The sequence below is a fragment of the Artemia franciscana genome, chromosome 6 (assembly GCF_032884065.1).
Source record: "Artemia franciscana chromosome 6, ASM3288406v1, whole genome shotgun sequence".
NCBI lineage: Eukaryota > Metazoa > Arthropoda > Branchiopoda > Anostraca > Artemiidae > Artemia > Artemia franciscana.
Window position 1 is genome coordinate 4238540 of NC_088868.1, and position 27261 is coordinate 4265800.

The window sequence follows — 27261 nt, forward strand, 5'->3', positions numbered from 1 at the left end:
AACTGAAGAGCCATTTTAGATAGATAATTTTTATTTGCAACAATTAAATAAATAAATATGACAAACCAGTGCACATGCCTGGTGGCATACTTTAGCACTGCAATGTTACTTACATTAGCACTGACAAAATAAAAATAAATCAAGCCAAAATACAAGCCTACAGCATCAGCATAAATATACAAAAAAAATAAACAAAAAATAATTCCCCGCAACATATTAAACACAAAACACCTAATCATTTGAAATTTAATTAAATATTTGAAAACCCGTTATTACTTACATATAAATCCTAATATGTAAAGCTTATTAAAAGCTTAAGACGAATATAAACAAAGTCCTATAATAATTCGAACCCAGAACTACCAGGATTTACTGCCAAAGAATAGTTGAAACCCAAAACAAACACAAATTAAAATAAATAGTCACAACACAAATACTGGTATCGGGCACTATATAGATGAATAGTTTAGACAAAAACGAGTAAAAACTCAAATAAATATTTAAGGCAATATTAAAATTAACAGATAGTATTACAGTCAGGAGTTTGCCCCCCCCCCAATAGTGCGTTGTAATTTCTCAAAACGTCGAAGAAAAATAAAAACAAATCATGATATGATAATAAAGATGACTGGAAAGAAATATTGAAAATGAACTGAATGTTTAACATAAAATTGTATTAATTCTTGGAGGCCTCAGCAATACAGGAAACAAAAATCACGAAAAAATTGTGATCGACGAACACATTGTTATGGGAGTTTACCTCAGCGTGAACAGTTCTATTAGAATTAATTAATTCAATTAGCAAATCATTAAAAACAAGTGAGATTACTTATTTGAATTGTTTCAACAGCGTGAACCACAACAAAACTGTCTTGCGCCAGGGTTTCGTTTTCTTGATTATTTTGTGTAAAGGCATGCAATTTCATCTAATGATATTCTTTTATTTTTAAATTTACTTATTGCATTACCATATTATTATCCTTTTACCTCAAATAGTTCAGCTGTTCAACACGTTCATCAAACAGTTCATGGTAACGAACTGTAAGTAAAGGGCAATGCGGCTCAAAAGTAACCGAAACTCTAAGAAAAAGAATCTTGATAACAATGGATACATCAAAAAAGATCGGATTTTAATGCTTATTCGAAATATATAATATTCATAAAGTTTAATTTTACCTCTCAAAGGGTACGAGACTGACAAAAATTTGCCCTATTTTTGAAAAATAGGGAAACCAACCCGGAAGAATCAAGTAATCATAATGAAAATCACACCATCAGATTTAGCATGTCAGAGAAACGTACTGTTGAGGTTTCAAGCGCCTATTTTGTATTTTTCGTTAGAAAAAATATCAAGGAAGCGTGTTTATGTTATTGCCTTTTTTTGTTCGTTTTCCCCGGGAGTGATCGTATCGAACCAGTGATCCTAGAAGATCGGAAGAGGCTCGTTTCACCAGAAATCGAAAGTTCTAGTGCGCTTTGTAAGTGACAAAAAAGTATTGGGGGGCAGTTAACCCCTCTCCCATGCCTCCTTTTCTTCAAAGTCGACCGATCAACATTTTGACATAGCAATTTTGTTCAGCATAATCGAAAGATCTAAAAACTATGTCTTTGAGGATGACAAAACGCCATAGACCCCAGAGAAAAGGCTGCAAGCTAACTTTGCCCAATGTTTACATTTAGTATTGGTTATTGGGAAGTATACAGAAACTTTTCGAGGGGAGGGGGATTTTTCTGTCGGGAGTGGGGTAAATTAAATCAATGATCAGAAATTAAATAGCTAAAAGTAACAGAAATTATTACGTATATGAGGGGAGTTGCCCCCTCGTCAACACCCCGCTCTTTGCAATAAAGCTTTTTTTGTGAGAACTTAAAAAAGCTTATTATTCAAGTAACTGATATTTCAGGTACGGCTTAGGGTATTAAGTTTAAATCTAGGGCAGAAGGGCGTATTCTGAATTATCAGAAAGGCGTATCTGCAATATTTTACGAACGGCTGACGGTATAGAGTTGAAACTTCCAAGGAACGTTGAGGAGGGTAAAAAAGTAATTCAAAAGACATCATTTTCAAACAAATTGTCAAAAGGGCGTACTTTTGGTACTGAAGAACGGCCAAGGTTACCATGTTAAAACTGTCATGGAGTGTTGAGAAGAATGCTAAGAAAAATTCAATGAAAAACCTGCATCCAGGTTGTTAAAAGGGGGTATTTTCAGTGTCACTAGATTAGTAGGATATCAAGTTGAAAGTTTCAGGAAATACTAAGAGGGATATTCATGTGACTCAACAGATACTTTCATTTTGTATACAAGTTTTTTTCTTATTCAAGTTTTCTGTTTTTGGCCTTTATTTTTTCTGTTTCTTTTTTCACAAAAAATGAGTTCATCGTTCTGTTTGCCTAGTTGCTGTCCACATGTCATTGTTATGAAGATGCCAAGCTGGGTGGTGGGTGGCGCATGATGTATCATAGTTTGTATGTTTTTTTTTTAATTTGTCTGACTCTAGTTAGGGTGACATCTCCTCCTTGGGTGAGCGACTATTTCATCTTCAAAATAACCCAATTGATGTTCTTAGTTTGATAAATAATTCAGTAGGTCAGTCTAACAAATCACCATCAAATCCCCATTTTTCAGTTAGTAGTAAATACGTATCTGATTTAGATCGAGTATCCAAACGAGATGGTATATTCTCTATACTTCAGCTTAATGTTCAGGGTCTTTACTCTTCGTTTGATGAGTTGAAAAAAAATAGTGCGTAGTGGCCACCCTGACTTCATTGGTCTTTGTGAGACTTTCGTTGATTCAAAAAATGAATCTCTATTGCATCTCCCTGGGTACAAGATGGAATATTTGAATCGAAGTAGGATGGCTAAAGGTGGCCTTGCTGTTTATGTTTCGGAATATCTTCCGTACTCTGTTAGACATGACCTGGCAAGAAATGAAGAAGGAATTTTTGAATCCATATTTATTGAGATTAAAACCCAAGCTAAAGCTTTGATTGTTGGTAATATATACCGGTCTCCTAGTGGGTCTGTTCCCTCTTTCCTTCAGATTCTTGATGAGGTCTTGGAAATAATCCAACTTCATTCATGTGAACTTGTAATTATGGGCGACTTCAACCTTAATTTGTTTGACCGGAGGTCATCCTCGTCCTTGGATTTTCTTTCGACAATGCTCGCTTGTGGAACACTGGCTTCTGCATGCATTCCAACTCACATAACTAGCACTATCGCTTCTTTGCTTAATAATATTTTTTCATCTTTGACGTTGGTGCGAAATTCTATATTGATGAGTGATATCTCAGACCATTTTCCTGTTTTTTCCATGTACGATTTTTCCGATTCATTGCCAAGGAGGAGCCAAGAAGCTGGTTTTTCCTCTTTAAAATTTAATGATCAGGGCTTGCATATTCTTAGGTCACGGTTGGCAGGTCGTTCGTGGAGTATTTCTGAAAATGGATCTGACATAGATTCTTTGTTTAATTCGTTTTATGATTCTTTGAAAGAAGTTATCTTTGATACATGTAATGCACCCCAGTCAAATCCAGCATCGAAAAGAACAACCCCTTTGAATCCTTGGATGACCCCTGGACTCCTTAAAAGTTGGAGGAAGAAAAATTATCTTTGGAAGGCTTACAGATGCTCTAAGCCATTTTCGCGTGATTCTCGGCTTCAACTTTTCAAAGCTTATAGAAGAATTTACAATTCGCTTTGCCGAAGGGCTAAATCGTTATTTTATCATAGAAAATTCTCTGCGTGCGGTAAAGACATTAGGAAGACATGGCAAGTAATCAATTCTGTTATTAGGCCATCTTTTCTGCCTCCTTCTGTCCCTTCAAGTGTTGTGATTGACTGGGAAAATGTAGAGGGTGAGCTAAAAGTTCAAGATGCGTTTACTTCCTATTTTGCTAATATCGGCAAAACTACAGCCTCTTCTGTAAGTCCTTCTTCTTCTCTACCTGATTTTAGGTCTTATCTAGGACCACCTTGTCCTAAATCAATGGCATTGGAACCTGTCTATGAAGCTGAAATAGCCAGAATTGTCAATTGTTTGAGGGGTTCTTCATCATCTGGCCCAGACCGTATTCCGACTAAGGTTGTCAAGTTCATTCTTCCTGTCATTGTGTGTGCCCTCACGAGACTTGTCAATCTTTCTTTTGAAAATGGTGTCTTCCCAAGTGCTCTAAAGCGTGCTCGTGTTATCATCCTTTTTAAAGGTGGATCAAGGAATGATCCTGCAAATTATCGTCCCATATCTCTTTTATCAGTGTTTAATAAAATTTTTGAAAAAGCTATGCTTTCTCGACTTCTTGATTTTCTTAATTCTAAACACTTTTTTCATGATTTTCAGTTTGGTTTTAGGGCGAAACATTCAACTGAGCATGCATGTGCAACTCTCTTGAATTATTTAAATTCAGCTCTTGACTCTGGTTTGATACCTGCTGCTCTTTTTCTTGATGTTCGAAAAGCGTTTGACTCATTAAAACACAAGATTCGTCTTCTGAAAATGTCCCATATTGGTATAAGAGGGAATGCTTATTCATGGTTTCTATCATATTTATCTGATCGAGTCATCTCGGTTCATCCGGACTTTTCTAATCCTTCTGGAATAGAGTCTGGTGTTCCACAAGGATCTGTCATTGGGCGAATACTCTTTTTAATCTACGTCAATGACCTTATTAATACGGTTAAAAATTTAAAACCTACCATTTGCTATCGTCTTTGTCAACCAGTATCCGTCACTAGCTGTGATAAGAGTTTGTCCTTACCGGATACACTTATTGGTTTTGCTGATGACAGTACTTTTGGCACAACTGGTAGAACTGAGTCTGATCTTCGTTCAAGGATGATAGCCCTTTTTGAAAGAGTTATCCAGTGGTTTGATGTGAATTATCTTGGCTTAAATGTCGAAAAGTCATGTTTTCTCATTTTCTCCAGTCTCAAAGGCTTGCCCTGATTTAAATGAAATAAATGTATCAAGAGGTTCTCTAAGTAGACCTAAGGATCGTTACGTTCGATTCCTAGGCATCTTGCTTGACGAAAATCTTTCGTTCAAGCATCATATTGACCTGATTAAAATGAGTCTCCAGGAGTCTCGGAATCCTTAGAAAGCTCAAATATATATTTCCAGGGTCGATTCTTAGACTCTTGTTCTGCAGCCTAGTTCAGTCTTATGCTTCATATTGTTCTTTTATTTGGATGTCAACTTTTCCCTCGTCTCTGAAGCCACTTTCAAAACTTTATGATAAAGCAAGGACTCTTATTCAGGAAACTAACCGTTTTTCACTTAAACCCTTGCTTGATTTGAAATCTCTCTATTTTCTTTCTTGTTCTTCTTTCGTTTTTTTACAGTTGCACGGCCATCTTCCTGCTGTCCTATGTAATAATATATCTTTTGTTTCTGATCAATCGACTTATCATCTCCGCACTTCCAACAATTTACCGGTTCTTCACACACCGTCAGTGAGGTCTGACTTTAACCCTCTGACAGCTTGCAACAGGATCTGGAACACGCTCCCAGAGTTCGTACGAAACTGCCACTCGTTTGGTATGTTCAAAAATTATGTTAGAGATTTTCTAGCTAGTAAATAATTTTGTTTGTTTGTTGTTTTTTTTGTCCCTTTATTTTTTATTCCGGTTTCCCTTGGAGTTGATGTCTCTGGATTGAGTTGGATATTTAATTGAGTTGGTGAAATCATGTGCTACCCTAGCTTGTCATTTTTTGGAGATTATTAAGGTGGGCGACTCAATTTTGTTTTCTGTTTATATTTTTTTGTTGTTGGTATTTTTTCTCCCCTGTTCTTTCCGGCCATGGAGCTTTATGGGGGAGATTGTCTTGAAGTAATTTTTTGTTTATGAATTTTAATGTTAAATAAAGAACTCAGAACTCAGAACTCAACATGTTAAAAACGGCTATAAGTATTAATTTGAAACTTTTAGAAAGCCTTGGGGGATATTGAACCACACTAAGACACTGTATGTATCTTTGTTACTAAATGAGTGCATTTGTAATTTCTCAAGAAAGGCTAAAGATATCAAATTGAAACTTCCACGGATGGCTGAGGAGACTTTTAGCTAAATTGAAAGACACTATGTGCTTCCATTAAAGTTAAATATATGATATCTTAGGATCGTCTAAGGTATTGAGTTTAACCTTCCAGGGAAAATTGAGTAGTTGAAGTTAAAGCTAAGTTAGATTATAGGACACTATGTGCATCCAGAATGTCAAAAGGGCGTGTTTGCAATCTCAAGGGTTTGGCGAAGTATTACATTTATGGCGTAAGGAACCCAGTTGAAACTTTATTTGACTGAGGGATCAAGTGAACTTGAAGTTTTTATTTGATATGAGAGGAGGAGGGAATGGGCTTATAAAGGGAAATAGATTTTTATAGAAAAGGTCCTAAAGCAGATTCTTAGTGCGAAACACTTATTTTCAGGCTGATCTGTCTGAAATTTCTGACCGCGAAAACACGTCCACTTGAAAGTGCAGAACCAAGAAAACTTGAATCAGAAAATATTGTTGTCCTGACTCGTGAAGGCCTATTTTTCTTCTTTTTTAAACAATAGTTAAAACACATTTTTAATAAATGAGGCAAAAACTAATATATTTAACAATATGAGCAGTTTAAACATATTAGAACGTGATTAAATTTTTATAACAAAATAGATGATCATTATTCATCTATATTCAAAGTTGTAACAGGATGGGGCCAGGATGACCTTAGTCCTATAGTGGGTCCCAAATTAAACAAATTTACAATCGATTGATTTCAATAATTATCCCCACTTCATCATTCCCAATTACACAATCCCATTTATGTTAAAATTTTGACCTACATTCGAATAACAAATTAGTCTTAATTCTTTATCCATTAGCGATCTATGTTCCCACTTTCTTTTACTCTATTTTTATGGTGCCAAAAAAGACTGGCAAAAAAATTCTTGTACCTAGTCGGAGCTTGTGCTAAAAAAAGTATAAAATCAGGCAAGTTTTATGCTTTCCACAGAAATCTAGCCTGCAACTTCTGGCTTACCAGCAAATTCCTCGATATATCTGTGCTTGAATAGGAATCAGTTGAAATCTAGCTAAGTGTCTGTTTTGGGGAACCGGTGGTTTTGGTTTAAATTTCAGCAAAGGTGAAACTTTGAAACATCTTTTCTGGTGTTATAAAACTCATTGCTTACCGACATTAGCATCTAATGGCTGCCTACATTAAAATGTGCAAAGAGTAAAGACACAGTATCGGGAATCTAAGAGTTTTTCCTGATTGGGGATGTTGGGCCTTTCAGTACGAGAAACAAGTTTAACGGTTCTGCAACTGATTATGAGTTTAGTTTTAAACATGGCTCCCAAACAGTGTGTATCGGTGACGGAAGCTGTCGCTATAATAGACGAGCTAATTGATGACAAGGGACATCGATAAAATAAATTTTTATTCAGTTGAAATTTTAATTTATTATAAATTTAAGCTCTGATCTTTTTCGAATAGTGTTCAAGCCTAATAAACATGGTGGATACCGCCAGCACAGACATGCTATTTATTCCTGTTATTAAACAAAAAAAATATTTCAACTGAGAGTAAGGAGCAATATTAAAAATGAAAACAAACATAAATTATTACGTATATAAGGGAGTCCACCCCAAGTCAATACCTTGATCTTTACGCTTAAGTTTTTAATACCTTCAAAAGAAATATTCATTCTAATTAAATAGCCTTTGTGATTCAGGGGTCATTCTAATAGAACTTGAACTAAAATCAAACTTTAGTGAATATTTAGGCGGATGTCGAGCTAAATAAAAAAAATGTTTTCAAAAGGACATAAATACAATATCATAAGCATCACCACTCTATAATAGCTCGAATTATTATTGAAACTTTTAAAGGAGCTAATTCAATTCAAAGTTAAAGGTTCTGGTGCCCTTTCTAAGAGTAACAAGAAATTGTAGGGCAAGCAGCCCTTCTCTCATTCACACTCATTTCACAAACGTATCAAGCCAAAATTTGGAGGTAGTCAAAATTTGAAGGCAAAAGAGTTAATTGATGACAAAGGAAATATCGATGAAACTTTTTTATTCAGCTGGATTTTTTTTTAAGTTCAGTTCTGATCTTCTTCGAAAAATGCCCAAGCACAATAAACATGGTGGGTACCACCACAATGGACGTCCTCGCTCTTATTAAATAAACAAACAAAACAATTTTTTCAAATGAAAGTAATGAGTCACATTAAAAATTAAAACGAACATAAATTGTTACGTAAACGAGGGGGATCGCCCCCTAGTCAATACATTTCTCTTTGCGCAACAGTTTTTAGTCCTTTCAAAAGAGCTATTTATTCTAATCAAACAGCCTTTGTGATTCAGGGGTCATTCTAAAAGAATTGGAACAAAATTTGAACTTTAGCGTCAAGAGCGAGGCATTGACTTGGGGCGAATTCTCTCACATACATAATAATTTATGTTTGTTTTAAATTTTAATCTTAATCCATTATTTAATTTCTGATCGTTTTTTGAATAATACTGGCAAATCTGGCACCCCCTTCATAGAAATGTCCCTTTCGCCATGCAAACCTCCTTCATGGAAAAATCCTCCCACGTAAAGCCCCTCCTTTCCCCACCACCACCAGAAAAAATCACCTCTAAAAACGTCTGCATAATTAACAATAACCAATATTTTATGCAAGCCACGCTCAGAGTTCATAGCTTACAACCCTTCCCCCGAGAACTGTGGTGGATTAAGCCGTCTTCAAAGTTATAGTTATTAGATTTTTCAACTATGGTGAACAAAATGCCTATGTTAAATTTTGATAGGGGGACTACGGGGAAAAAAATATAGCGTGGGAGGGGGAAATTTGCCCTCAAAATTCCTTTGGTCACTTAAAAAAGGGCACCAGAACTTTTAATTTCCATTCGAATGAGCCCTATCAGGATAATCTTGAAAACAGTGGGTTGATACGATCACTCCTGGAAACAAAAACAACAACAAATAAACACGCATCCGTGATCTTTCTTCAGGCAAAAAAAATCCACATTTTTAAAGACAGGAGCTTGAAACCTCTACAGCAGGCTTCTCCGACACACTGAATCTGATGGTGCGATTTTCATTAGTGTTTATAAATTTTAGGGGTGTGTTTCTCCCCTTTTGTCAAAAATAAGGCAAATTTTCTCAGGCTCGTAACTTTTGATGTGTAAACTAAACTTGACGAAACTAATATATTTGATATAAGCATATAAACCCGATCCTTCTGATAAATTTCTTGGTATCAAAATTCCGTTCTTTAGAGTTTCAGTTACTTTTAAGCCGGGTCGCTCCTTACTTACATTTCGTTACTACGAACTGTTCGAATAAAACCTGTATTACCCATTAACTTCCTTATTTCGGCCTTTGTTTAAATGAAGGGTATTCTAAGATTAATACCCCCCCTGCCCCTTTTCTAGATTTATCTAAGGCCTAATTGAAATTTAGACAATTTGGATATTAAAATCTTTTAATACCGTACCTCTTTTAGGCATCTACCCTCCCCCATCTCCATTATGACCCACCGCAATTCATTCATAATAGATGAAAGAACTAAATAAAAATGAACAGGCATCTGTGGCCTCTCAGTTCAGAAAACTGTGAAATTCCACATTTTTGTGTGGGAGGAGCTTCAAACCTCTAAAGAAGGGTTTTTAAATATTCTGAATCTAATAGTATTATTTTCATTAAGACCAACTCAATCTTTGGGGTGGTCTCTGCCTTTTTTCTATAATCAAGTAATTTTTTTTAGGCTTGTTGCTTTTGATGGTTAAAATTGAATTTCATCAATTTTATGCATTAGGAATAGATAGTACATTGGAATAAGACAGCGCAATAGAGCTGTCTAAGTAAAAAGCGCGGATGGCACCATGTATTATTTATTTACTTTTTTATTTTTTATCAGGGCACTTCGTAACGAAGGAGTTCCCGTAGAAACTTTGAAAAGAGGTCATTCGACTGGAAATTGAAAGGGATAGTGCCATATTTCAATAGTCAAAAGTGATTGGAGGGCAGCAAACACCCCTCCAAAACCCAAAATTTCCCCAAGCGCATCCAATCAACTTTTTTTGAAAGGCATTTTGCTCAACATAAATGAAAGGTCCAAAAATATTGTTTATGAGGAGGACATCCTCCCCAGAGCCCTCAGGGCAAGAGTTGTAAGTTATGCTCTGGGGGAATAAAGCTTGTATAGAAAGGGTGATTGTAAAAACTTCGGAGTGGCTCATTGCATTGGTAATCATAAGTTTTAGCTCCTTTTTAAGATTGAGAGTGACCAGAGGTTGGATACCCCTCCCCGTACCTGGTATTTTCTGGAAATACAACTTACAGAAATTTTGACATGACCATTTGCTGTCGTAGAAAATTCGAAAAAGGCTCATTCGATTGGAAATTAAAGGGGCTAGCAACCTTTTTTATGTTTAATTATGTCTTTGAGGATGACTAACCCCCTACCATCGTCGGAGCAAGGGTTGCAAGTTATGCCCTGGGGGCATATAAGATTTTTATAGAAAGGGTGGTCGTATAAACTTCGAAGGGGCTCACTGGATTGGTAATTATACATTCTAGTACCCTTTTTGAGATTCAACTTGATCGAAGGGCAGATATTCCCCCCCTCACACCTCGTATTTTCCCAAAATACATCTGGTGGAAATTTTGATATTACCATTTGTTGTCGTATTAACTTTAAAAAAAGGCTCACTCGATTGGAATTTGAAAGGGCCTTTTTCAATAGTCAAAAGTGATTGGAGGGCAACATGCCCCCCCCCAAGCCCATCAGTTTCCGAAACGCATCTAATCAAAATTTTAAGGTAACCACATTGTTCAACTTAGTTGAAAGGTCTGAAAATTTTTTTGTAGGGGATAAAGCCCCCCCCCAAAGTCCCTAAACACAAAAGTGATAAGTTATTCCCGAGGGCAAGTAAGGTTTTTATGGAAAATGGTTGTATAAACTCCGGAACGGGCTCATTTAATTGGAAATCAGATGTTTAGTTCCCTTCTTGAGAGTCAAACTGATCGGGGCCACCCCTCCCTACGTTTTATTTTCTACAAATGCATCCGACAAAAATTTTGACATAGCCATTTGTTCAAAATTAGTCCAAAAATCATATAATAAGGTCTTTAGGGTGGACAAAATCCCCTAGAGTCAGAGGATAAGGGTTGTAAGTTATGCCCAAGCGGCATATAAGGTTTTAATAGAAGGGGTGATTGTATGAACTTTAAAAGAGGCTCATTTGATTTGAAATGTATAGTTATAGTTCCCTTTTAAAAGTCAAACATGATGGAGAGCAGCTAGCCCCCCTCCCTATGGCCAGTGGGCAAAGGTTGTAAGTTATGCCCAGCGCATATAAGGTTTTTATGGAACGGGTAGTTGCATAAACTTTGGATCGAATGGAGCTCATTTGATTGGAAGTTTTAGTGTATTTTTAAGAGTCAAAAGTGAATGAAGGGAAATCGATCCCCCCCCCCCTCAATCCTGTTATTCCACAAAAAAAATCCGAACCAAATTTCAAGAGAGCTATTTTGTTGAGCATTGTTGAAAGGTCTAGTGTTAGGGATGTCAACCTCCCCACAGTCTTCAGGACAAAGACTAAGTATGACAAATCGTTCGTTGTTTACGCATAGTATATGTTATTGAGAAAGGTATACATGTTTGAACTTTGCTTTTCAAAAAGACAAAGGGTATTCAGGTGAGCCTTTCAAGAATGTTGAGGGGAGTATTGAACTAAAACACCGGTTTCTCACCGATATGAGCCCTTTGATGCCTGTTCAAAGAGCCCCGTCCAGAAAAGCATTTTTTACATACATCGCATTCAAACGGTTTCTCACCAGTATGAATTCTTTGATGTGCGTTCAAACTTGCAGGTTGAGAAAAAGTCTTGTCACACACATCACATTTAAACGGTTTCTCACCGGTGTGAATTCTTTTATGTGTGTTCAAACTTGCAGCGCAAGAAAACGTCTTGTCACATACATCGCATTTAAACGGTTTCTCACCTGAATGTACTCTTTGGTGTGTATTCAAACTTGCATGTTGAGAAAAAGTCTTGTCACATAAGTCGCACTTAAACGGTTTCTCACAGGTATGAATTCTTTGATGTGTTTTCAAATGCTGCTTTTGAGAAAATATTTTGTCACATACGTCACACTTAAACGGTTTATCACCAGTATGAATTCTTTGATGTATCTTCAAACTTGAAGCGCGAGAAAACGTATTGTCACATACATCGCATTTAAACGGTTTCTCACCTGAATGCACTCTTTGGTGTCGGTTCAAATTTGAAGACTGAGCAAAGGTCTTGTAACACACATTACACTTAAATGGTTTCTCACAGGTATGAATTCTTTGATGCGTTTTCAAATGTGCAGGTTGAGAAAAGGTCTTGTCACATACATCGCATTTAAAAGGCTTTTCTCCTGAATGTACCCTTTGGTGCTGTTTCAACTGCTTCTTTTGAGAAAATATTTTGTAACATATCTCACACTTAAATGATTTTTTCTCTTTATGAGTTCTTTGATATCTTTCCAATTTTCTATTCTTGTCACTTTGCATGCAACTTTTCAAACCAGTTTTCTGATTTCCTAAGCTTTTTCCTTCAGATTCCAATGCACATTCGTTTGAGAAACCACTCGTAGATGAATTCTTTGAAAAAAATAGTGAAGTAATTCCCTGCAAGTGCATTCCAGACACGTGTGGTGAAAAGTGACCTCAAATATAAAAAGTCTATAGAGTAAAAAAAAGGGAATAAAACAAAAATTAAAACAAAAAAAACAAAAAAAAACACCTTTCAATATGTTTCAAAAGTCTACAGAGAAAACAAACCCAAATAAAACAAAATTTCATACCTCAACAAACCGAAAACAAAAAAATTAATCTTTCAATATGTTTTAGAAGTCTACAGATAAAACAGTATATCTTTCGATATGTTTTGACAATTAATTTTATTTTCGATTCCTCTTCTCTCCTTCGTGGTGACACTAATATCAGCTTTTAAAATTAATTATTCTAATGCAAAGAAAAATGTTGATGACTGCTAAGAAAAAGCTTAAACTCAGTTCTTAATTCTTTTAAAAATTAGAATTGTGGCAAAGAGTCAAACTTTAGCGTAAAGAGCGAGGGATTGCGGAGGGGAAAACCCATTTCATATACGGAGTAATTTCTGTTCGTTTTAAGTTTTAATGTCGCTCCTTACTTTCAGTTAAAAAAACAAGTTTTTTTATTTAATTTTTGAACGTTTTTGAATTAATACATGTTTGATTTTGGCTCTCCGCACATAAATTATTAAAATGAAAGTTGCACATTAATACTTTTTTTGGGCTAAATGGCTTTCTCTTAATTTTGATCAGACGATTTTGAGAAATAAGGGTTGGGGAAGGAGGCGTAGTCGCCCTCCAATTTTTCGGTTACTTAAAAAGGTAACTCGAACTTTTAATTTTTTACGAACGTTTTTATTAGTAAAAAATATACGAAACTTAAGAATTAACTTATATAACAAACTTTTGCATTATTATATTTTTATTATGTATATGAGGAGATTTGTTCCCCCGTTAATACCTCGCTCTTTGTACTAAATCTTAAGTTTCGTCCCAATTCTTTAAGAATGACCCCTGAATCAGAAAGGCCGTAGAATAAGTAGTTAAAATTACTAAAAATATTTTAGCATAAAGAGCGATGTATTTATCTTCTCCTAAATACCTCGCTCTTTTTTTACAACCCTTCATATGCTTAATAATCTCTGTTCATTTTAAATTTTAATGCTACTCCTTACTTTAAATTGAAAAACTTTTTCATGTTTATTTTTTCATTGTTTTTTTTTATAGTAATGCTAGAAAATCCTGCGCCCTTTTCATTGAGTTTTTCTTTCCCCATGACATATTCCTCCAAGGATTACTAATAGCAACACTTCTACTACAACTGTCAACGTCTCCTGATCTTGTACATGGCCTCCTTGTACCACCTCCCCCTTTCAGGAGCCCTGTATATGTTTGAAAGTTAGATCTCTTAATTGTATATGCATATAACGTAATGATGCTCCCTTTTTGTAATTATATTTATCATTAGGAAAAGTATATTAAACTGCAATTTAAAGAGTTTTTTTCAAAAAAGAAGCAATACAAAGAGGTGAAATAAAATAACTGGAAAGGCCAAAAACAACATATTTCTTCAGTCGCATCTCTTCTCCATCCAAAAGAGCAAAAAATTCTGTCCAAGAACTGAACCTAAATCAATTCTTTGTTCAATGATTACAGTTAGAATGAATTTTTGAATCGTGTACTATTATATTAAAAAGTTTACAAGCTGTACCTCAACAATCCTCGTCGTTTTATCATTATAGTTCTGTTTTTATCAGATCATTATAGTAAGTTTTATAATAGATATCTCAAAATTTCTAAAGGACAATTTCCAGGAAAAAGTGGTGGGGAAAGGGGCTTAGTTGTCCTCCAATTTTTTTAGGTCACTTAAAAAGGGCATTAGAACTTTTAATTTCCATTTGAATGAGGCCACTCACAATATTCTATGACCATTGGATCGATACGATCACCCCTGTGAAAAGAAAAACAAATAAAACATAAACAAATAAACACGCATCTGTGATGTTTCTTCGGGTAAAAAAAATACAAATTTCACATTTATCAGATAGAACTCCTCACCTAAAGGTAAAGAATCCTCAACAACAGGGTTCCTGATAGGATGAATCTGATGGTGAGATTTTGATTAGGATTCTATGACTTTTTGAGGGTGTTTCTCCATTTTTTTTTTTATTATTGAAACAATTTTCAGGCTCGTAACCTTTAATGGGAAAGACTAAACTTAATGAAACTTATATATTTGAAATCAGCAAAAAATCGGATTCTTTTGATGTATCTATTGATATCGAAATTCCGTTTTAAGAGTTTCGGTTACGATTGAGCCGGGTCGCTCCTTACCCTTCGTTATCATATACTGTTTGATAATAAAACTTAAAAAACCACTGTCAGGTGAAAATTAAAAAATTTTCATGAAAGACTACAAAATAGTTAAGCAAAAATCTGAGCATTGATTTAAGATAAAACAAAAGTTCCATCTTAAGATTTAGTCCCTTTGTCCTATTTTTGTCGAAAATATTATCCAATACATTTCAATCACCAAAAACACAATGTTTTAGATGTACCTTCATTGTTAGAACATTTGGATTCCTGGGTGTCGTATTCAAATTTACATGGTCTTGAAATGCCAGATAAATTAAGCGAAGGAACATCTTCAGGTTTTGGTGACAAAAGATGGTTTGGATAATGAAAGGGCTTCTCGCTGTCACGTGGTAAATCATCTTCAACTTCTAAAACACAATTTAAATTAAAGAGACAAAGAAAAAATTAACAGTAAAGCTTAGTAAGTAAATCTGAAAAATCTGAGTTTTTATTTTTAGTTACGTGTAAAAATGTAAATATAAAGATATTATATGAATACATAAAATCAGCAGATATGCAGGTTTTTTTCACAAATTGTTTTTAAAACTCTACTTTTTATAAAGCAAAAGAAAACCAGGAACATTAAACGAAATTCACTAACATAGAAAAAAGTAAAGCCTGAAATTATAAAGGGAAAAGTAATCTGATGGCAAATAGCAATCCCCCCCCCCAACGAACCTTCTTTTTTCCAAATTTGTCCGATAAAATTTTTGACATAATAATGGTTTCAAAAATAGACCCATGATAAAATATTAAAAACTCCAGGGTTTACACAGCCCCCTCCCCGGAACCTGGGGGCATATAAAGTTTTTATGGAAGGAATGATCATATAAATTCGTCAGGGGCTCATTCTATTGGAAATTGAAAGTTCTAGTTCCCTTTTTAAGAATCAAAAGGGACTGGAGGGCAACTAGCCCTCCTGTCTTCTTAACCTCAAATCCACCAAATCAAATTTTTGAGATAGCCATTTCGCTAAAATAATGGGGACCTAAGCCCCTAAAACCCCACAAATCTATAATGAGTTTAAGGTCTTTGAAAGGTTTATACTGCGAAATGAACTAAGTTGTGGATAAATATGTTTAACTACTAATTCTTCGTAGCTCTTTCGAAAATATGGCGCATAGACCATCCGTCGAATTTTTTTTTTTTAATTATTCGATTCTAAATTGCTACCAGCAGTTATAACTTTCAGTTTTGGGAGTTCTGCTGCAGTCTCTTCTTGTAAATATGTTTCTTTCAAGTCAAGTAAATGTTTTGAAATTCGTGGTATTCCAAGCATTTTGTATCTTTCCTTTAGCTATTCCCGGTGCTTCTGCACAGCAACCAAGCCAATGCCTCTTTTATTTCAATTCTTTACCATCTTCCAAAAAACACTTCTGTAAAGTAACTATACCAAGTTCTTCTTTAATGGCCTTTCTCGTCTTTCAAAATCTTTGACCATAATTTAAAAATTTGACGGAGCACTCCTATTTTCATAATATGTTGAAACATTCACTTGTGATGTCAGTAAGACAAGTTGAAACGCTGACCGTATTTATGCCCGTCTATTCAAACTAATTATAAAACAGTGCAGGAGTTTCTAATATAAAACTGATGGTAAAAACTTCTAGTGGAGACAAATAAAATGATAAAAATATCGTTTTTAAATTAATTAGAAGAAAATTAACAGTAAATTTGTTCCTTTCAAAATCCTCTTCAAGTATGTGTTAAAATTATTAAAATTCTATGTACCATTTTCACAGAAAAGTTGAAATAGAATTTGCACAAAAAAAAAAAACAATTTAGAAAACCAAGACAAGAAAAATTTTAAAAATAGCAAACTAAGATTATGTTGCTGAGTAAGGGAAATTGATAGAAACCAAAATGGATACCTTAATTAGGCTGAAAAGCCATGTCGCCATCTGGCTGTCGCCAGAAAAGCCATGACTCTTCTATGACTTTTGGCAGGTGTTCTCTATAAGTCATTCTTATAGAATTGGGACAAATTTAAACTTTAGCGTACATTACAAAGAGCAAGATGTTGAAGAGAAGGCAGGCCCCTTCCTATATTCTTAGTATTTAATATATACTTAATAGCTTCTGCTCGTTTTAAGTTTTAATTTTCCTCCTTACTTCCAGTTGCAAAAAAACCTGTTTTTTTAAATTTAATTTCTGGTCGTTTTTTAAATAATCCCAGGAAATCTGATCCCACCTCCAAGGAGAAATACCCTCCCAGTAGATATATTCTCTAGACAATTCAATCCTGGTGAAAATTTACCCAGGCAATTACCCTTAACAACTCCACGCGTAAAATTGAGACGGAAATGAGAAAGCAATAAATAAAAAAAATTGTATAGATATTCAAGCGAATTCCCCCAGAGTTTAATTTTCTTTAACAAGTTCAACCAGTGGAAACTTGCCTCCCACTGAAAATTTCCCCGTGAATAAAAAAAACAGCAGGAAATTCGTCTTTTCATCCTAAAATGTACGTATGCCTACCAATAATAAATACTATGGGTAAACAATGGGCAATTTTTATAGCTTGAACACCTTTCAAATGAGGCTGTATTATGTTACATCCAAAGGCATATTTACTAGATCTTTCAACTATATGAATAAAATGGCCATCTATAAATTTTTATCGGACAATTTTGGGGGGAAAGGGGTAGGGAGGGGGCCTAATTACCCTCCAATCTATTTGGTCACTGAAAAAAAGGCACTAGAACGTTTTATTTCCGTTTAAATAAGCCCTTTCACGATATTCTAGGACAACTGGGTCAAACCTGGAAGGACACCTGGAAAAAGAAAAAAAAAACAACAAACAAATAAACAAGCATCCATAATCTTTCTTCTGCCAAAAAATATAAATTCCACATTTTTGTAGATAGAAACTTCAAACCTCAACATTAAGGTTCTCTGATATGCTAACTCTAATGGTGCGATTTTCATTAAGATTCTATAACAATTAGGGGGTGTTTCACCCATTTTTCGAAAATACGGAAAATTTTCTTGAATTTATTTTGATGTACCTATTGGTATCAAAATTCTGTCGTTAGAGTTTCGGTTACTTTTGAGCTACGTCAATCCTTACCTACCGTTCGTTACCAAAAACTGTTTAATATTGAAACCTACCAAACCACTTTCAAGTAAAAATTTAACAATAGCTAAGAGCTCATATGGCACTTGTGACGAGGCAAGAATAGCTAAGAGCCAAGAGCTCATATGGTATGAGCTCTAACAAAATTCTAAGAATCAATAAATTGATTCAAAAGGAAAATCAGAGGCTTAATGTTCTAATTAAATCTAATTAAATCAAAATTCTAAGAATCAATAAATTGATTCAAAAGGAAAATCAGAGGCTTAATGCCGGTCAGGATTTAAAATAAGAGCCCTGAGTCACGATGTACTTCTAAATATCAAAATTCATTAAGATCCGATCACCAAATCGTAAGTTATAAACATCTGATTTTTTCTAATTTTTCCTCTCCCTTTAGCCCCCCAGATGGTCGAATCTGGGAAAACGACTTTATCAAGTCAATTTGTGCAGCTCCCTGACACGCCTACCAATTTTCATCGTCTTAGCACGTCGAGGAGCACCAAACTTGCAAAAATCGCTGAGCCCCTCCCCCCAACTCCTCCAAAGAGAGCGAATCCAGTACGGTTACGTCAATCACGTATCAAGGACATTTGCTTATTCTATCCACCAAGCTTCATACTGATTCATCTACTCCAAGTGTTTTCCAACTCCCCCCAATGTCAAAAGATCTGGTCGGGATTTGAAATAAGAGCTTTGAGACATGAATTCCTTCTAAATATAAAATTTCATTAAGATCCGATCACCCGTTCGTAAGATAAAAATACCCCAATTTTCACGTTTTCCAAGAATTCCGGTTTCCCCCTCCAACTCCCCCCAATGTCCCAGGATCAGGTCAGAATTTAAAATTAGAGCTTTAAAGCACAAGATCCTTCTAAATATCAAATTTCATTAAGATCTGGCCACCTTTTAGTAAGTTAAAAATACCTCAATTTTCAAAATTACCCCCCCCCCACCAACACGATCAAAGACAGCAGATCCGTTCCGGTTATATCAGTCACGTATCTTAGACGGGTTTTTATTCTTCCCATCCAGTTTCATCCTGATCTCTCCGCTTTAAGTTTTTTCTAAGATTTCCGGTCCACCCCCAACTTCCCCCCCCCAATGATGCTGGATCCGGTTGAGATCTAAGATAAGAGATCTGAGTTATGAGGTTCTTCTAAATATGAAGTTTCATGAAGATCCGATCACTCCTTCGAAAGTTAAAAATACGTCATTTTTTTCTAATTTATCAGTATTAACCCCCCCCCCAATAGAGTAGATCCGTTCCAATTATGTAAATCACGAATCTAAGACTTCTGCTTATTTTTCCCACCAATTTTTATCCCGATCCCTCCAATCTAAGCATTTTCCATGATTTTAGGTTCCCCTACCCCAAATTCCCCCCAATGTCACCAGATCCGGTCGGAATTTAAAATAAGAGCTTTGGGACACGATATCCTTCTAAATATCAAATTTCATTAAGATCAGATCACCCGTTCGTAAGTTAAAAATAACTCATTTTTTTCTAATTTTTCAGAATTACCCCCCCCCCCCCGAAGAGAGTGGATCCGTTCTGCTTATGTCAATTATGTATCTAGAGCTTGTGCTTATTTTTCCCAAAAAGTTTCATCCCGATCCCTCCACTCTAAGTGTTTTCCAAGAATTTAGGTTTCCCCCTCCTATGCTCCCTCCCCCCTCAATCTCACCAGATCCGGTCGGTATTTAAAACAAGAGCTCTGAGACACGATATACTTTTAAAAATCAAATTTCATTGAGATCCGATTACCCATTCATAAGTTAAAAATACGTCATATTTTTCTAATTTTTCAGAATTAACCCCCCCCCCGCCCCCAACTACCCCAAAGAGAGTGGATCCGTTTCAGTTATGTCAATCATATATCTAGAACTTTTGCTTATTTTTCGAACCAAGTTTCATCCCGATCCGTCCACTCTAAGTGTTTTCCAAGATTTTAGGTTTGCCCCTCTCAACTCCCCCCCAATGTCACCAGATCTGGTCGGGATTTAAAAGAAAAGCTCTGAGGCACGATATCCTTCCAAATATCAAATTTCATTCAGATCTGATCAACCGTTCGTAAGTTAAAAATACTTCTTTTTTTCTATTTTTTCCGAATTCCCCACTCCCCCCCAGATGGTCAAATCGGGAAAACGACTATTTATAATTTAATCTGGTCCGGTCCCTGATACGCCTGCCAAATTTCATCGACCTAGCTTACCTGGAAGTGCCTTAAGTAGTAAAACCAGGACCAACAGACCGACAGATTTGCGATTGCTATATGTCACTTGGTTAATACCAAGTGCCGTAAAAATAATCATGAGAGACTGCAAAAACACCTACACATTGGATTAAGATACAAAAAAAGTTCCATCTTAATATGAATTCCTTTAGTCCTATTTTTGTCCAATAAAATATTATCTAACATATATAAAAAAACAACCAAACAATATTTCCAATGTACCTTCATTGTTAGAACGTTTGGATTCCTGGGTGTCGTATTCAAATTTACATGGTCCTGATATGCTAGGTAAATTGAACAAAGGAACATCTTCACGTTTTGGTGACAAAAGATGATTCGGAAAATGAAAGAGCTTCTCGCTGTCAACTGGTAAAACATCTTCAACTTCTAAAACAAAATTTTAACTAAACAGACACGCGTAAAAATGTAAAATATACAGACATTATATGTATACATAAAATCACATGTATGTGCTGTTTTTTCAAAAATCGTTTTTAAAAATCTACTTAATATAAACCAAAAGAAAACAGAAACCTGAAATATATAACAAAATTCTCATAACTACAAGTTCCTGGATAAGTGTTGCTGAGCTAAATTGACCAAAAATCATATGACAAAAACTCCCGGGATCACACAGCCCCCTACCCCAGATCCTGGTGACAAGTAATTTAGGTTATGCCTCCGAGGCATATTAGGTTTTTATGGAAGGGATGATAGTAAAAACTTCAGAGGGGGCTCACTCGACTGTAGATCGGAATTTCTAGTTCCCTTTTTGAGAGTCAAAATTAACCTGATGGCAACTAGCCCCCTCTCCTTCCCTAATAGGCCATCTTTTCCCCAAATACATCCGATAAAATTTTTGGGATTTTTATTATATCCAAAATTGATTAAAAATCAAATAGTAAAAATTTCAGGGTTTAAGGATCCCCTCAGAACCCGGGGGTACATAGGTTTTTATGGAAGGAATGATCATATGATCATATGTTCGTCGAGGGCTCATTCTATTGGAAATTGAAATTTCTATTTCTCTTTTTGAGCATCAAAAGGGACCGATGGGTAACAAGCCATCCTGGCTTCTTTACCTCAAATCAATCCAATCAAATTTTTGAGATAGCCATTTTGTTAAAATAAGTCAAAACATCATTCTATAATCAAGTAATCTTTTTTAGGCTTGTTGCTTTTGATGGGTAAAATTGCATTTTGATGGGTAAAATTGGGCTAGTGCCATATTTCAATAGTCGAAAGTGATTGAAGGGCAACAAACACCCCTCCCAAACCCACCATTTCCCCAAGCACATCCAATCAACTTTTCTAGAAAGGTATTTTGTTCAACATAAATGAAAGTTCCAACAATATTGTTTTTGAGGAGGACACCCCCCACAGCCCTCAGGGCAAGAGTTGTAAGTTATATTCTGGGGGGATAAAGCTTATATAGAGAGGGTGATTTTAAAAACTTCAGGAGCTCATTGGATTAGTAATCAGAAGTTGTAGTGCTTTTTTAAGATTAAGAGTGATCAAAGGGTGGATACCCCTCCCCATACCTTGTATTTTCCTAAAATGCAACTTACAGAAATTTTGACAAGACCATTTGCTATTGTAGAAACCTCGAATAAAACTTCATTCGATTGGAAATTAAAGGGGCTAGTAACCTTTTTTATGTTATTTATGTCTTTGAGGATGACTAACCCCCCACCACCGCCTGGGCAAGGGCTGCAAGTTATGCAAGTTATGCATCTGGTAGAATTTTTGATATTACCATTTGTTAGTAATTACCACTTTAAAAAAAAAGGCTCATTCGATTGGAAATTGAAATTGCCAATAGTCAAACGTGATTGGAGGGCAACATGCCCCCCCCCCAAACCCATCAGTTTCCGAAAAGCATCTAATCAAAATTTTAAGGTAACCACATTGTTCAACTTAGTTGAAAGGTCTGAAAATTGTTTTGTAGGGGATAAGCCCCCCCCCCAAGTCCTTAAGCGCAAAATTGATAAGTTATTCCCGAGGGAAAAAGAGGTTTTTATGGAAAATGGTCGTATAAACTTCGGAAGGGGCTCATTTAATTGGAAATCAGATGTTTAGTTCCCTTTTTGAGAGACAAACTGATCGGAGGCACACCCCCTCCCCCTACCTTTTATTTTCTACAAATTCATCCAACAAAATTTTGAGATAGCCAATTGTTCAAAATTAGTCCAAAAATCATATATTAAGGTCTTTAGGGTGAACAAAATCCCCCAGAGTCAGGGGATAAGGGTTTTAAGTTGTACCCAAGCGGCGTATAAGATTTTTATGGAAGGGGTGATTGTGTGAACTTTAGAAGACGCTCATTTGCTTTGAAATTTATAGTTATAGTTCCCTTTTAAAAGTCAAACATGATGGAGTGCAGCTACTCTCCCTCCCTCTAGTCAGTGGACAAAGGTTGTAAGTTAAGCCCAGCACATATAAGGTTTTATGGAATGGGTAGTTGCATAAACTTTGGATCAAATGGAGCTCATTTGATTGGAAGTTTTAGTGTCTTTTTAAGAGTCAAAAGTGAAAGAAAGGAAATCAATCCCCCCCCCTCCTCAAGCCTGTAATTCCGCAGAACAAATCCGACCAAAATTTCAAGAGAGCTATTTTGTTCAGTATTGTTGAAAGGTCTAGTATTAGGATGTCAACCTCCCCACAGTCTTCAGGACAAAGACTATAAGTAAGGCAATTAGTTCGTTGTTTAAGCATAGTATATGTTATTGAGAAAGGTATACATGTTTGAACTTCGCTTTTCAAAAAGACGAAGGGTATTCAGGTGAGCCTTTCAAGAACGTTGAGGGGAGTATTGAACTAAAACACTGGTTTCTCACCAATAAGAGCCCTTTGATGCCTGTTCAAATAGCCCCGTTCAGAAAAGCATTTTTTACATACATCGCATTCAAACGGTTTCTCACCTGAATGCGTTCTTTGGTGCCTGTCCAAATGTGATGAATAAGAAAAGGTTTTGTGACAAACATTACACATAAATGGTTTTTCACCCGTATGCATTCCTTGGTGCGTTTTCAAATGTGCAGGTTGAGAAAAGGTCTTGTCACATACATCGCATTTAAACGGTTTCTCACCTGAATGCACTCTTTGGTGTTGGTTCAAATTTGAAGACTGAGCAAAGGTCTTGTTACAAACATTACACTTAAATGGTTTCTCACCAGTATGAATTCTTATATGTGTTTTCAAATTTGCAGCAAAAGAAAACTTATGGTCACATACATCGCATTTAAACAGTTTCTCACCCGAATGCACTCTTTGGTGCAGGTTCAAATTCGATGAATAAGAAAAGGTTTTGTTACAAACTTTACACTTAAATGGTTTTTCACGCGTGTGCATTCTTTGATGTGTTTTCAAATTTGCAGGTTGAGAAAAGGTCTTGTCACATGCATCGCACTTAAACGGTTTCTCACCGGTATGAACTCTTTGGTGCCTGTTCAAACTGCCCTGTTCAGAAAAGCGTTTTTTACATACATCGCATTTAAAAGGCCTTTCTCCTGAATGTACCCTTTGATGCTGTTTCCAATGCAGCTTTTGAGAAAATTGTTTGTCACATATCTCACACTTAAATGATTTTTTCTCTTTATGAGTTCTTTGATATCTTTCCAATTTTCTATTCTTGTCACTTTGTATGCAACTTTTCAAACCAGTTTTCTGATTTCCTAAGCTTTTTCCTTCAGATTCCAATGCACATTCGTTTGAGAAACCACTCGTAGATGGATTCTTTGAAACAAATAGTGACATAATTCCCTGCAAGTGCGTTCCAGAAAAGTGTGGTGAAAAGTGACCTAAAATATAAAAGTCTATAGAATAAAAAAAAACGAATAAAACAAAAAAATCAAAACAAAAAAACAAAACAAAAAAGGACCTTTCAATATGTCTCAAAAGTCTACAGAGAAAACAAACCCAAATAAAACAAAATTTCATACCTCAATAAACCGAAAACAAAAAATTAATCTTTCAATATGTTTTAGTATTATAGAGATAAAACAGTATATCTTTCAATATCTTTTGACAATTGATTTTATTTTTCGATTCCTCTTCTCTCCCTCGTGGTGATACTAATATCAGCTTTTAAAATTAGCTATTTTAATGCAATGAAAAATGCTGATGACTGCACAGAAAAAGCTTAAACTGGGCTTCTGGAACCTGAGAACCATGTCCCAATACTCTAAGAAGGAACAAGTCATAAAGCAGATGATTCAATATAAAATTGATATCCTAGCTCTTCTTGAAGTACGACAGACGGGTATGGGACAACAAGAGCTAAGAGCTCATATGGCACTTGTGACGAGGCGAGAAGAGCTAAGAGCCAAGAGATCATATGGTATGAGCTCTAACAAAATTCTATGAATCAATAGATTGATTTAAAAAGGAAAATAAGAGGCTTAATTCCGGTCAAGATTTAAAATAAGAGCTCTGAGTCAGAAAGTCCTTCTAAATATCAAAATTCATTAAGATCCCATCACCCACTCGTAAGTTATAAATACCTAATTTTTTCAAATTTTTCCTCTCCCTTTTACCCTCCAGATGGTCAAATCTGGAAAACGACTTTATCAAGTCAAATTGTGCAGCTCCCTGACACGCCTACCAATATTCATCGCCCTAGCACGTCCAGAAGCACCAAACTCGCCAAATCACTGAACCCCTCCCCCCAACTCCCCCAAAGAGAGCGAATCCAGTACGATTCTGTCAATCACGTATCAAGGACATTTGATTATTCTATCCACCAAGCTTCATCCAAATTCCTCCACTCCAAGTGTCTTTCCAAGATTTCCCCCTCCAACTCCCCCCAAAGTCAAAAGATCTGGTCGGGATTTGAAATAAGAGCTCTGAGACATGAATTCCTTCTAAAAATCAAATTTCATTACGATCCGATCATCTATTCGTAAGATATATATACCCCAATTTTCATGTTTTCCAAGAATTCCGGTTTCCCCCTCCAACTCCCCCGAATGTCACAGGATCTGGTCGGAATTTGAAATTAGAACTTTAAAGCACAAGATCCTTCTAAATATCAAATTTCATTAAGATCTGGTCACCCTTTCGTAAGTTACAAATACCTCAATTTTCAAAATTAACCCCCCCCCAACTCCACCAAAGAGAGCAGATCCGGTCCAGTTATGCCAGTCACGTATCTTAGACAGGTTTCTATTCTTCCCATCCAGTTTCATCCTGATCTCACCGCTTTAAGTATTTTCTAAGATTTCCGGTCCCCCCAACTGCCCCCCCCCCCCAATTACGCTTGATCCGGTCGAGATTTAAAATAAGATATCTGAGTTACGAAGTCCTTCTAAATATGAAGTCTCATGAAGATCCGATCACTCCTTAGTAAGTTAAAAATACGTCATGTTTTCTTATTTTTCAGAATTACCCCCCCCCCCCTAATTGAGCGGATCTGTTCCAATTATGTAAATCACGTATGCAAGACTTCTGCTTATTTTTCCAACCAAGTTTCATCCCAATCCCTCCAATCTAAGCATTTTCCATCATTTCAGCCTCCCCCCCCCTAAAAACGAACCAAGAGCCTGTGTATGTACCTGCAGTCCTTTGAGTCTGCAAGGCTATCGAAATATTCAACACCAGACTTTAGAATAATATTGATTACCTTACCCTTTTGAATTATCGACACCGTTCTTTATAGGTAGGAATTTTTTCATACACTTCAGTTACAATTTTATCCTTATCTTTTGACATAGATTCTTGAATGACTTCCATTTCTGCTCATCAAATTCATGGAAAACGTTTTAAATACGTATTTAAATTGCACATTTGAAAAGGCGGCCTTTGCAATAACTTGGGTCCGCGTTGTCTGTGCCCAAAGGACATGGGAACTAATTAAAAGTCAATAGCTAAGTTCATGAATGTGAAATCATCATTGATGACTGTCACAGTGTAAAAATATTTTCCCTTTACAGTGCTGACTGCATAGATGACTGGAACAGTTACATCCGCAGGACTTTGCTTCTTAGGGAATTCCAATTTCGTCAGCAATAGTTACAGCTTAGGGGTATAAGCCTAGAGAAGGAAACATGTTAAGAAAACATTTCATAATGCGCACAATAGCTATAGCAAACACCTTTTGCATGGATCCCCCCTATACTTTACCGCCAAACCCCCTTCCCCTAAAAAGCAAATATATAGTCCATATATAAAACCAATGCATTCTGTCACCCATCACTTGTTTTCCGGTTCTTCTTTTAAACAGTTAATTCAATTAATAAGTACAAGGTATGAAACAAGAGAGACGCATTGGGGGAATAGAGGGGAAATATATAATTTCGACTGTATATTTACACATTAAGGGGGGGGGGGTAAAATATAGGGGGTTCCATGCAAAATATGTTTGCTACAATTGTTATGCATATTGTAAATTGTTTTCTTATCATGCTTCCTTCTCAAACATATTTCCTTCTTAACTCTTAAGTTAAAAATACCTCATTTTTCTAATCTTTCAGAATTAACCCTCGCCCCCACTCCCCCAAAGAGAGCGGATCCGTCCCGGTTATGTCAATCACGTATCTAGGACTTGTGCTTATTTTCCCCACCAACTTTCATCCCGATCCCTCCACTCTAAGCGTTTTCAAAATTTAAGGCCCCCCCAATGTCACCGGATCCAGTCAGGATTAAAAATAAGAGCTCTGAGACACGACATACTTCGAAACTTCAAATTTCATTAAGATCCGATCAATCCTTCGTAAGTTAAAAATACCTCATTTTTCTAATTTGTGCAGAATTAACCCTCCCAAACTCCCCCAAAGAAAACGGATCCGTCCCGGTTATGTCAATCACGTATCTAGGATTTGTGCTTATTTTCCCCACCAACTTTCATCCCGATCCCTCCACTCTAAGCGTTTTCAAAATTTTTGGTCCCCCCCAATTCCCCCCAATGTCATCGGATCCAGTCAGGATTAACAATAAGAGCTCTGAGATACTATATACTTCCAAACTTCGAATTTCATTAAGATCCGATCACTCCTTCG

At 35.9% G+C, this 27261-nt stretch overlaps 1 protein-coding gene across 2 annotated transcripts; it reads right to left on the reverse strand.

Annotated features, from left to right (window-relative positions):
• Nucleotides 1-9570: 9570 nt before the first annotated feature.
• On the reverse strand, nucleotides 9571-24302 carry LOC136027931 (zinc finger protein 271-like). 2 transcript variants are annotated; one of them, XM_065705383.1, is made up of 4 exons: nucleotides 23188-24293; nucleotides 20489-20653; nucleotides 15160-15324; nucleotides 9571-12715 (listed from the first exon to the last, which is right to left on the reverse strand). In XM_065705383.1, the coding sequence occupies exons 1-4, from the start codon at nucleotides 24203-24205 to the stop codon at nucleotides 11733-11735; spliced, it is 2331 nt and encodes a 776-aa protein (XP_065561455.1). In that variant the 5' UTR covers nucleotides 24206-24293; the 3' UTR covers nucleotides 9571-11732. The 2 variants fall into 2 exon arrangements, with proteins under 2 accessions (XP_065561455.1, XP_065561456.1); XM_065705384.1 differs by lacking the exon at nucleotides 20489-20653 and having other exon boundaries at nucleotides 23188-24302.
• Between the last annotated feature and the right edge of the window lie 2959 nt (nucleotides 24303-27261).